The 13,434-nt window shown below is 28.2% G+C and overlaps 1 protein-coding gene across 1 annotated transcript; it reads left to right on the forward strand.

The window, feature by feature from the left end:
* The first annotated feature begins 1,197 nt into the window (after positions 1-1,197).
* AGO3 (Argonaute 3) lies at positions 1,198-11,791 on the forward strand. Its single transcript, XM_029306942.2, has 13 exons — positions 1,198-1,498; positions 3,866-3,957; positions 5,257-5,612; positions 5,709-5,867; positions 6,193-6,391; positions 6,478-6,791; positions 7,399-7,669; positions 7,779-8,132; positions 8,452-8,702; positions 8,910-9,060; positions 9,164-9,364; positions 9,451-9,642; positions 10,510-11,791. The coding sequence occupies exons 3-13, from the start codon at positions 5,278-5,280 to the stop codon at positions 10,843-10,845; spliced, it is 2,763 nt and encodes a 920-aa protein (XP_029162775.1). The 5' UTR covers positions 1,198-1,498; positions 3,866-3,957; positions 5,257-5,277; the 3' UTR covers positions 10,846-11,791.
* The last annotated feature ends 1,643 nt before the right edge of the window (positions 11,792-13,434 follow it).

Raw genomic sequence — 13,434 nt, forward strand, 5'->3', positions numbered from 1 at the left:
GGTTATACATTTGTTTGTCAAAATATTTAAATTATGATACCTTTTGTAAAATATAATACGTATTATATATATTATATTAAATAAAAATATCATGATTTCTCTTATACATAAATATATTCAGTCTCTCATAACTCGTCTAAGAGTCTTGACGTGTTGTCAAACCGACAGTATATTCGTTCTTGACACTTAAAATTATAATTTTATTTTTATTTTCACAAGTATGTTTCGCTTCTTTTTATTATTTTGTAATATTGTTAAGTGAAGTAATTTTTTTATTGTATTAATCTCTGTACTGTATTTCTTCTCTATGGTATATATAGATCACTTGATAAGGACTCAAAGAAGGGTCGAAATGTTGTGATTTAATAAATAATATTTGCCAGTACGGTCGAGAGAAGAGTTTTACTTTTATAAATATATTCTATGATTACAAAAATTATATTACAGTTTTTACTATAATATTTTCTCTGTATAGAACATATATATTTTGAAATTTATAGAATTGTGTTATATTTGTTGAGAACTAACAATAAGAATTATATGCGATGATTGTGGAAATTGTGGACACATAAGTCAATTCATTAATGTTTGAGTTTCGTTAGTATTAAGATAAATCAGGAAAATTTAATGACATTCTATATTCTTAACATTGATTATACTTTTAATCTCTAGAATAACATATCTTAATAAAAATGTTTATACAATATCTATGCATAATTTACTATCTTTACGAATTGTACATATAATAATATATAATAATATAAATCATATATATAATATATTATAGAAGATTATAGTGTAATATTAGTTGCTTTCCATTTTTATTAAAAGTCAGATAAATCTTACTTCTATCTTTCTTCAACATCTATGTTAAGAAAAGACAAAAAGTGAGATTTATCTGAGTTTTGATGTAAATGGAAAGCAACTATAATATAAATTACTGGAAAGTATTTTGAGTTACAGCAGTAAATTGTTTGGATAATCTTATGTCAGGCTTTTATTTGATACTTAATAAGTGCTTTTGATTTAGAAAAATATAATTCTGTCTATATTATTAATTTATTTTAATATATATATATATATATACATATATATATAATATAAATTTATATATGTATATAAGTTTATAATATATATAATTGAATATATATATATAAATTTTATTAAATATATTATTTAAAATACAAGATTTTAATAAAGTAATTCTAACAAGGTGAGGATCAATCAAATTTCCCGCCTTTCGGAAGATGGACGATGATTGGTCGGCGCGTTCAACTCTCCTCCAATCACCTCTCGCGCTCCATCCGTAGTCGACTCACTTCACTTCGCTGCGCAGCAGAGAGGGGTGGCAAAAAGGAAGAACGGACCAGAAGAGGAAAAGGATTCGAGGAGTGCAGTACTAGCATCCGGTGGACGAAACATTTGATAAAAAGACAGGAAAGAGGGAACATTGATTCCCTCATCATCTAATTCTTGAACATTCAGCTAAGAGTTTAAAGTAAGTGGCAATCTTGTTCGACTCACGTATAGTGCTTTTTTAAGGTTAATATTCCGGCTAGAATCCGCGCAAGAGAGGTTAACGGGAGCCATCATGTTCGAGATTTTTTATCTCTGATCGTACTTTTTTTTTGTTTTTTTCTGTAGAAATACGGCTTCCATGTGAGATTCTGTCGATCTCTCTTCAAGAATTTTCGTATAAGTGTTTTTTTCTCGGGCACTTTTTTTGCTTTCATAAATTCTCGCATCGCTTTAATCGCCGAATATTTCACGATCTTCCCTAATTTGTTGTAAATAACAGCATACATAAAGAAAGAATGAGGGGGGGAGGGAGAATATAATATAGTTTCAATGTTCTCTCTTTTTATTACTTATACATACAGAACAAGAAATTCTTTTTCTATGTATATTAAAAGAAAAAAAATTGCTTTCTTTATATTAATCATAAATATCTGTGCATTAAACTATTTTGTACTAAATTTTGGATACATCTTCATACATACTTTAGGGGGAGTGGAGGAGATAAAATATCAAATTTTAAGAGAATGATGGTTGAGCAAAATTATATTGAAGCCTTCCTGCTAATGTACAATTTTTGATGATTTGGAAAGAATTTATTTTTATGGACATTTGTGCATATAGGAGATTTTTTCATTAATATGTTTAGTAAAAATACTTTAGTAAAAACACTTGCACACAAACTTAGATACCTATTTTTATATCATATATCAATGTAGTTCTGGCAATTCACAAGTATTTCTTTTTTTTCGTAAGTTCTTTAGTAAGTTATAATCATTTTTTTTTCTTTTTTTTTCTATTATTCCTGTAAAAGATTTCTGTCTCTTTTGCCTTCTCTTTTTTTACTTTAGATTTTAAAATTCTATTTTATTTATTTTTAATTTATTTTTGTACCACTTATTATTTTGATTGCTTGTAAACACATTTATTCAAAAAATGTAAATTATAGGAGGGAAAAATATAAAAATATATATTTATATTTTTATTTGTAAGTTTTTATTACTTACTGCTTAACTTTTGTTCCTTAACAAAAATATTTAAGTATTTTTTATGTGCTATGATTAAACCAAATTATCTGAACATTATTCTAGATATTTTAATAAAGATAATACTTTTTTTATCTAAGATGTAGATATAAATAATACATATTTTATTATCTATATAAAGATAAAATAACACCAAAATTTCATCTAGATGATTAACTATATAATTTTATTTAGATAACAGCAAACACTGATTATTAATCTGTATTATCAAATACATGAGTAATGATCTGTGAAAAAAATCAATTTGTTTCGATATACAGGATGTCCCATTTTAACTCAACTTAGTTTCAAAAAATCAATTATCTAACCCTGATTGAAATACATTGAACCATAAAATGCATTTTTTAAAATTATTTGACTGCTATTTTCGATTAAAATCGCAGCAATATTTAGATTTGAGAGTCTCTAATAAATAATGGTTCAATTAATGGTAATTACTTTTAATGATTCAATCAATTCTGATTACTTTTAATGATTCAATCAATGCTGATTACTTTTAAATTGACAATTGCTGCCTTGGAAAAAGAGAGAACACTTGAAGATAATTCTATTTAACATTTTTTTAGTCAACTTCGTCATCAGCTTCATAATTAACTTCGTTCATTCTATGAATTGAATGTTAATCATCCAGCTAGATTATGTTTATACTACTGTACATAAAATATAACGTACAGATTGCAAATATTTAAATTTCTTTTTTTTAATTTGTTCAAAATTTGAGAAAAATTAAAAATCTTATTTAGAAACATAGAAATTGTGTACGTTTCGAGATAAAATATATTTTATTGTTATAGATTTATTTTATAGGGTATCTGGTAATAATCACACGATCTCTCGAGTGCAAGTAAAGCAAGTTAAGGATGTATCTCATCTTATAGAAAATCGCTATGTATGAATGTGTAATTTTGCAACATTGTTCTTCAAAGTTCTAGTTATACATGTAAAAAATTTAAAATACATAGTACTATTTTTTCGATATTTTTAACGTAATATAATCAATCAGAGTAACGAATTTTCATAAGATTATATGTAAAACTAGCAGAAATTTAAATAGCAATAACTTTTAAATGAGTTAGTGAATTAAAAGCCAAATATTAACAGTAGCTTTAGTATCAAAGTAGAAGCATTTATCATTTTATTTCCCCAATAATTAATGAGAAATTAATTTTAAAAAATCAGCCAGATTAGACCCACTCCATCTTCACATGAGAGGTCGTGAGATTACTAAAGAACATCCTGTATTTCTGACGGTTTTTAAATCTAATAATTTGATTAATTTTTGTTAATTTTGATCTCTTTTAAAGGAGGGTGAGGTTGTACCTGGAACATTGCTTATTTTTTTTACTTCACCGCCAGAGAGCAAAGACGTCGTTCTACATAGCTTTTTCGAAGAATTGTAAGTTCAAGGAAGAGAAAAATGGTATCACACAAATGTAAAAAAAAATTGATATTCTCATGGTGTAACGCAAAAAACGACATAAGCATTTTAATTTCAAGTCATTTTGTACCGTCTCAATTCGAAGAAGAGAAAGAAACATAGCGTTTTAACCGTGTCGACTTGTTAGAAAACGCTCCCCAAAATTAATCTCACTTTTCTTTCTTTCTCTCACCCTTTTTCATGAAACTGTAAGTTTCGTGGAAGTAAAAATATCAAAATTAACGGGATTAAATTTCAGATTCTTTACTGTTGACAATTATAAAAATTATATATAGAATTTGTATTTTTTATTATTTTGACCGAAATCATAGTAGTATAACAAAAAAAAAACTAATTTGACCTATAAACCTAACTTAAGAATCTCTCTATTTAAGATTAGACAAGATTATTAAGGATAATTATCTTCTTCTTTGAGTTGAACGAGAGATTAGCTTCAACTATAAAGCTATAATTATAAAGTATAAATATATAAGTAAATAATAAATATTAGATCTTCTTGGCCTTGTAAAGCGCAAAATTGTCCGAACAAAGGAAAATGCGCGTTTCGACACGTTCCTGTTAACGAATTCCTTTATTACGTTCGAAAATATACGTATATAGTAATAATAATATAGCATATAAGTTCCTTTTATATTTTAAGTGTGAATTACGAGTAGATTTTCGAACATAATCAAAATTAGAGATGTCCAGGTAGCAAAATTAGTCATTTCGATATAATTTGATGTTAAAACGACGTCAAAAGAACTAATTTTGCTACTTGGATCATTTTATATCGTAACATTTATATGGATTGTTTTATTATTTTGTCTAAATGTTGGCCCAAAATCTTATGCAATTTTTTGATCAATAATTTAATTAATTAATTTGTATATTATTAAGAACAATTACATTCCAACACTTATTAGCAAATATAACAAAGAAAAAATACTGTTAGCAATTTAAAATTTTTTACATGTACGTTTAATGAAATTCTAAAGATATTTTGTACAAAATTTCATTCAGATTTGCTTGAAAAATTATTTACTTACAATTGCAGCAAAACATGCGTAAATGTTTAGACTAAACAGAAATTTCATTGTGAAAAAAATTAAAATTATATTTTTTGTAAAAATTTTATATACGAAGGTCTTCTAGTTATTTTTAAATAAATAGTATATTTAAATGTTACAAGAAAAATAGAATACTCCCCTTTCTGTATATATAATAATAATTTTATTTGATATTTCTTTCAATAAACATAGTATATTTATTCTATAGATTGAAAAAGATATACAAAAAATGGAAGAAGATAAGAAGCAAGTCCGTTCTAAAGGACGTGGCAGTCTTTTATTACAACTGATGAAGGAGTCAAAGAAACATCACTCCTTAGAAACACCTAGTGATTCGTCTATGGAACCGACCAGATCATTCGAGACACCTCAGAGCTCGTTCACTTCAAGTGCTAGTGCTAGTGCAAGTGCAAGTGCAGGTGCAGGTGCAGGTCGTGGACGTGGTCAATTAACTAGTTTGTTAAGATCAATGAATATAAGCAGTAGCGATTCAGATTCCAAAGGCCCTATGCAACCCCAAGTAGCAGGACGAGGCACTTTCCTAGGATTGAGAGAAAAACCAGAGTGAGTGTGATGAATTATATTATATATTATATTATCTAGATATTACATTTTTAAATGCAAATTTACAGCTAAAATAACATTATGCTTTTTTTTTAGGTTTGCTCAACCAGTTGCACGAACATCTACTTCAAGAGAATATTCTGCAAGAATTTTAGAAAAATTGTCTGATATTTCTGTATATGACAATCCGTTCACAACCGACGTGCCTTCTGAAAACATTCCGGTAAAATGTCGACAAGGAAAAAGTGGGGCAAGGTAATTTGTGATTTTTATTTTAAAAGAATACACACATATACTCATAACATACATAATAACTTTTTAAAACAAATTTATGTCAATTAATATCAGTTACATTAAATAGTCAAATTTCAAGAATGATTCTTATTTGGAATGTTTATTTAATTTTTAATCATAAAGATTAAAATTATATTAAAAAGCTGGTATGTACATTGATGAATGTGAATATGTTATAATTTAATATTATTTTTAATAATTATTTAACAATTATTATTTCTACTAATAATTATTTAATATATATTTGTGAATATTATATTTAATATAAAATTATCTGTCCTTCTAGAATAGAAATACTTGCCAATTATATAGACCTGAAAATAGAGTCTGGAAAAGGTCTGTTCACCTATGATGTAAAATATAATCCAGAGATAGATTCGATAGGATTACGCCGTAAATTACTGGCTCAACATACTACTGTAATAGGACGAACAAGAACATTTAATGGGATGACACTCAGTTTACCAATAAAACTGCCACAAAACGTGAGTTTAAAAACTTTATAATTAAAGATAATGTATATATAATATCTATGTGTTGTATGTTTTAAGCATAATTGTCAAACTTTCAGGTCACAACCTTTTATTCGGAACATCCAATGGATGGATCGCGAATAACTATCACAATAAGTTTTAAAAAGGAGGAATCAATGAGTGAAAATGTACATTTTTTTAACATTTTGTTCAATCGTATCATGCGTCAACTTAGTTTAGTTCGGATTGGACGGCAAAATTTCAATCCGAATAGTGCGCAAAAACTGAATCAACATCGATTGGAAGTGTGGCCTGGTTATGTAACTGCCATAAACGAATACGATGGTGGTTTAAAGCTGTGTTTGGATTCTAAGCATCGAGTAATGCGGACGGAAACTGTGCGCGATATAATGTGAGTCTCATTTAATTATTTTTGTTTAATCAAGTTAAATTATATATATATATATATATATATATATATATATATATATATAATTCAAAAATTTTAACTTTGTTTTGTGCTAAAAAAGTTTTGTTTCTTAAAATTACGTAACTTGATAAAATAATTTTTCTTGAAAAATCCTTTTCATGTTCCATAAACTACACAACTTTGCCTATAAAACATTATTTTAAATTTTCTTATGATTTTTTTTAATCAATATTTATTGATTTTGAAACTGAACCTATATTTTTTCAAAATGATGTCGACACTGCGAAAAATCATCGTAGACAAAAAATTAAAAACGTATTTTGATGCTTGAAGTGTTAACTTAACGCGCTGTCGGTGATTTTACAAAATTTTTTTATTTCCTTTGTTCTGAAAAATACAGATTAAGTTACAAAATTTTATAACTCGATTTTAAAAAAACGTTAAAAAAATGTGAAAATAACGTAGTTTTGTAGGCAAAATGTTGTAGTGTATGAAACTGGAAAACAATTTTTTTTATTGAGATTCAAAGAATTTATGATAAAAAAATGTAATAATTGATTAAATTCATTCTATGCGATTTTTTTTGCAGAACTGATATTTTTAATAAAAATGACCGCAACGCCAGAGATATGGTAGTAAACGAGGTTATTGGTACAAGCGTATTAACGCGATACAATAATAAGACATATCGTATAGATGATATTGATTGGGATAAAAATCCAAGATACGTATTCTCCAGAGGTGACGGGGAGGAGATATCTTTGATCGAATATTACAAAAAACATTGGAGTATAGAAATCATGGACTTGGACCAACCGCTTTTAGTGCATCGTTCTACATTTAGAACACACACTGGCGAGGTTTGTCACTATGTATTTTCAGTTCTGCATGTTTCTTCACTGTTGATATGTCACTTAAAATTTGCCATTGCCAATACAATTAAATGGAAAAAAAAACTGAACACGATAGAAGCAAGAAAAAACGATTCTCCTGGTGCCGGAATTGAGCTATGCCGCGGGTCTCACAGATAGTATCCGCTGCAACCACCATATAATGAAAGATTTGAGCACAATCACGAAATCATCGCCTAATCATCGTAGGAGTGTGATTAAACGATTTATAGAGGAGGTAGAGAAAACTCAAGTTACCCGGGAATTGTTGGCGGAATGGGGTCTGAGCTTAAACAATGACATTGCTGAATTTAGTGCGAGACTTCTCGATCCTGAAAAGATATACTTTGGAAAAAACCAGACGTATCAACTGACATCCGAAAAGCCCGGAGATTGGGGTACCCCTGCAGTGAAAAATCCCGTGTTACGTACCGTAAGTATATACTTATCATTAAGGCATAATAAATTATTATATAAATTATTTTATATTATCAATTAATTATATTTATTTTATATTATATATCATATGTATAATATATATTATATATTACATATTATGAATATAATATATATAAATAGTTATATATAAAAAATATAAAAATATATATAAAATTTTATATTATTTAAATATTATATAAATATATTCATATATTTCTATGACATTTACATATTGAAAAAAAATCGAGCAATTGAAAAATTACGAGTATCTAGTAAACGATTTTATAGGACCGCACAAACATATTGTGTTTCAGCCCAATTTGACCAAGTGGGATATTATATATTTCACAAGGGACGAGATTTGTGTAAACGATTTCATAGAGACACTGAAAAAAGTTGCGGGAGCGGTTCATATGCACATCGCACATCCGCGATTGGCGAAGATTAATGATCAAAGAACAGAGAGTTATCTGCGAGAAATTAACAAAAGCCTCAACAATTCTATCCAATTAGTGGTTATTGTTTTTTCAACCAATCGCACTGATAGATACTCTGCTGTCAAAAAGTAAGTAATTTTTTTTTTACTTTTAATTTATTGTATCTTTATGCTGATATATATATATATAAAGTTTAATTATTGTGCAAGAATTAATTATACCTGTAGTGTAAAGAAAGCGTTTTAAAGCATGCTAAAATTTCAATTGTTTGTGCAACAATGACTGAAAACATTAAAAGTGAAAAAGTATATTTTACTTGTCTGTTATATTTATAGATTATGTTGCGTGCAACAAGCCATACCGTCTCAAGTTATCATATCGAAAACTATCAACAAACCTAACAAATTGAAAAGTGTCACAGAAAAGATTGCGCTGCAAATGAATTGCAAATTGGGAGGTGCACTTTGGACCTTACATCTGCCGATGGTACATAGAATAAAAAGAAACTTGTTCCTTATATATACTTTTATTCACACGTCTGTTTTTCTTGTCGTTTGATGATAAATATCTTAAAACTATTGCGAAACAGAAACATTGTATGGTGTGTGGTATAGACGTCTATCACGCTGGCGTAGGAGGAGGTGCAAAGAAGAGTGTTGCAGGATTTGTCGCGAGTTTGGATTCTCAATTAACCACATGGCACAGTAGAGTCTGTATGCAGGCTTCGAAACAAGAGTTGGTGGATATGCTCCAGGTGTGCCTTGCCTCGGCTATCGCTGCTTATCATAAGGTAATCGATGTTAATTATGTAACTTCGAAGTGTCCTTTTTTATCAATGATTCGTTAAAATGATGAATATTATGTTACGCTGTTTAGCATAATAACTGTAATCCAGATCGTATAATTATATATCGTGATGGAGTCGGCGACGGTGATCTGGATTACGTAGAAAAATACGAAGTGAAGCAATTGATGATGACTTTCAACCGCATCGCGCCGAATTACAAACCGCAACTCAGTGTAGTAATTGTTCAGAAACGTATCAATACACGACTATTCATCAGAGACGTGAGTATTATGTTGATAAGTTATTTCTTATACCCAGGGATCGGCATCATCGATTATTTTTAGTAATATTTTCAGCTTTGATTAACAATAACATTAACCAGTAATCAAAGTCGTAAGTTATTTGATTACTTGATTAATCAATACTTTCGATATAATTTTGGACTTTGATTACTAATTAATCGAGTAATCAAATAACTTCCGTTGATTACTGATTAATCAAATAATCAATATTTTTTCTTATAAATAATTAATCAAGTGATATTAATTTATTTTTAATTTTTTGCCGATTGCTGGTTATACCATTACAAAACACGTATTGTGTATTAAGGTTCCTGCATCCTTACCGCGATCATGTTAGATTGTGTGACGTCAGAGGCGAGAAAAGCACATGTCGAAAATTTTTAGATGATATTTTTAAGTGAAAAGATTTCAATGAAACATTATTTCAGATGGCTTAGCACGCTTTTAAAATACTTCGAAAACTATTCCTTTCCCTTGATAGTGAATCAACAACTATAAAATGATCGTGATGGACTCGTGGATCGTATTGGACTTTGTCATGCGAAATGAATGCGCATTTGCAAAGACTAGACGAACTGAGCCTCATATTACAGTAATTTTACAGCTGTTGATTGATTATAAAGGGAAAAGAAAAGTTTTCGAGATATTTTAAGAGCGTGCTAAAGTCATCTAAAGTGCTGTTTTATCGAAATATCTTTTTATTTCGAATTTGCATTTAAGAATTTTTCACGTATATTTTTCTCGCCTCTGACGTTACAATTCCAACATGATTGCTGAGGAGTCAGGAGCCTTAATGATTGAAATTGGACACTTATTCGGACAAGTTGACATTCTTAATTTTTTCAGAGAGGCAATCGAAACTTGGAGAACCCCGCTGCTGGCACTGTTGTTGACTCTTTCATAACAAGACGAAATTATTGCGATTTCTTCCTCGTGCCGCAGAGTGTGCGACAGGGTACGGTGACACCCACTCACTATATTATTTTACACGATACGACCAACATGGAGGTCGACCACATGCAACGACTCACGTACAAACTCTGTCATTTGTATTACAATTGGCCCGGTACGATTCGCGTACCGGCTCCCTGTCAATACGCTCATAAGCTCGTGTACCTGGTCGGTCAAAATATTCAAGCCGAACCACACCGTGATCTCTCGAACCGCTTATTCTATCTGTAACTTTTTCTCGCCTACGTGCAATTTGTTTTTATTTCTTCATCCACACGCGTTTTTCCTCTTTTATGTTCCTTCTTAAATCTAGTACAAATACACACACACACACATATATATATATATATATATATATATATATATATATATATATATATATACATACATACATACATATATGTATATATATACAGGTGAATATTTAGGAGAGTGATAGATGATGCTAATTATTTGATTATGTTCCTCTACAAAAGTCTGTCGATCACCGGATTGTGAATGACACTTTCAAACATTGCGATCCAAAGTAAAATAGTTACCAAAAATTATGTAACGAGAATATAGGAGACTATTACCAAGTAAATTTATAAACATGCACTTGGTACATACATCTCTTCGTAGTTATTTTATTTTTTTTAATGCGTAGTCAACTAAGAGTAGACTAGTACTAGTGTACATGATGAGATTTGCATTTGCATTAACCCGGAAAGTAACTTTTATATTTAGCACTCGGGTTGAATAATGCAAACCCAATGCAAACTTTGCTATCTCAAATAACATTTAGCAATCTCATATATAGCTGTACAGTCCGAATTTGTGACTTTTGTTCTTTATTTTTTATATACAAAGAGACTAAAATACAATTGAAAAGTATTTTATAGATTAGAAAATATTTATACATGTTTTTGTTGCTTCATACTTATACACGACACGTTTCAACGTTACTGACCACAATGCTTGTGGAAGTATTTCATCTTTTTTAACTTTTAAGTTAAAGTCAGATGATCAGTTAAGATAATCAAGTGAAATGTATGGTAACAATACTCGCTCAATTTTTTTTATTTTCTACTTATTTTCATACACTCTTGTTAACTTTACAATTTTTCAAAATTATTTTTTAAACATTATTAGTATTAAAATAAAGAAAAATAAATAATGGCCTATATATGTACTTAAAGAGTTTAATTGATTTAATTTTTTTCTTTTTTAATGCTTAGAGATTTAAAAAAAAATTTATGATCTCATAAATTATTAACAATATTATTGTTAATATTGCTGCCATTATTGTTTTATATTTTAGTAAATTATGCGTTTAATGTAATTTCCAAAATTATTTTTAGAGCTAAATATACATATATTTTTAAGCATGCAAAAAGTTTGAGAATCTATCATATTTTTATATACGGGGTGTCTGGTAACTGGAGTGAAAATGTCCAGGCACCAATAATTTTCGAGTTATAAACGATTAAAAATAAGAGCTTTTTTGTAAATTCTTGTAAGAATAAATTATTAACAAAACTTTTTTAGTTAATTCCAGGTAAAGTTTACTTTAATAAAATTTTAATTTAAGGCTTAGTTACAAAGATACATAATCTCAAAAATTGGGAACATCAAAAAAAATGATGACCTTTCTCGACATTTTCCCAGAGGAAAATCTCCAAATCACTTCGGGAATCTCTCATTAACATGGAAAACGCGACTCACCGGACATCCTGTATAGATATGAAAAACTTTTTGCAGATTTATATTCAATAGGTGCCAAATATTATTTTCTAAATGAGATTAAAAATAACTCTTCTATCAGTGCACAATAATAACAAAAAAATTATTTTATCAAAAATAATCTCTTATAAAGTATTAGATTTTTTTATTGGTCTAGGAATAATTTGATATTTAGATATATACTTTATGTACACTAATTTTTTAAAAATGTAACATGTTCTACTGATATTTCTGTAGAATGCTGTCATGTAATATTAACACGACAGTTTTATATTTTTAAAAAAAGAGAATCTTGCTTTATTTTCATATTTTCTACGTAACTAATCCTTTCACTATTCCTATGTTAGCTCTATTTAGTAGCTTGCTCTACAAAAAATCTAGATAGCATCTTTTAGTTAGTTTTAGTTCTTCAATCTCTATTTTTTTAAACTTTATCTACTTTTAATTTTATAAATAAAAACATTTCGTATTTAATTTTAAACGCATAGAATAGAAATGATGAAAACAATTATTTTTAAGTATAACATGTATTTTTAACATGTGGACTAGATTACTTTGTTGAAGGAATGAATGGAATAGAAATTTTCATAGTGTAAAAGATATATGCGATTGTTACAATAGATTGTGGAAAAAATGTTAATATTTTTAACATACAGGATATTTTTTTTTTTAAGGAAAAAAGAAACGTCCTATTTTTTCATATAAGATATTTCCAATTTTTTAATTCGTTTACATTCAGTATTTGTATATAAAATTTCATGATTATTCCTTAGCCGTTTTTAAAAAACTTTATTAAAACTTGAATATATTTTAGTATAAAAATGTTACATAAAAAATGCATCAAATGTAATTTTTATTTCATTGAAGAAAGAACTTTAATAACTTGAAATTTCAAATTGTGGACCTTTCCACATATTTAATAATTCAAGAGTTTATTTATAACAGTAAATATTGCAAGAGATTAGCTATTATACATTCATCAATCAAACATTCAATTAAGCAGTTCAAGTCGACCAAAGCTTGATACAATTTTTTTTTTAAGAAATAGAAGTGAAAAACAAGAAATCTCGTAATGTTTTTATTTGTAAATTAGTTTAT

This window comes from Nylanderia fulva, unplaced genomic scaffold (assembly GCF_048542155.1).
Source record: "Nylanderia fulva isolate GAGA-0341 unplaced genomic scaffold, ASM4854215v1 Scaffold24, whole genome shotgun sequence".
Classification (NCBI taxonomy): Eukaryota; Metazoa; Arthropoda; class Insecta; order Hymenoptera; family Formicidae; genus Nylanderia; species Nylanderia fulva.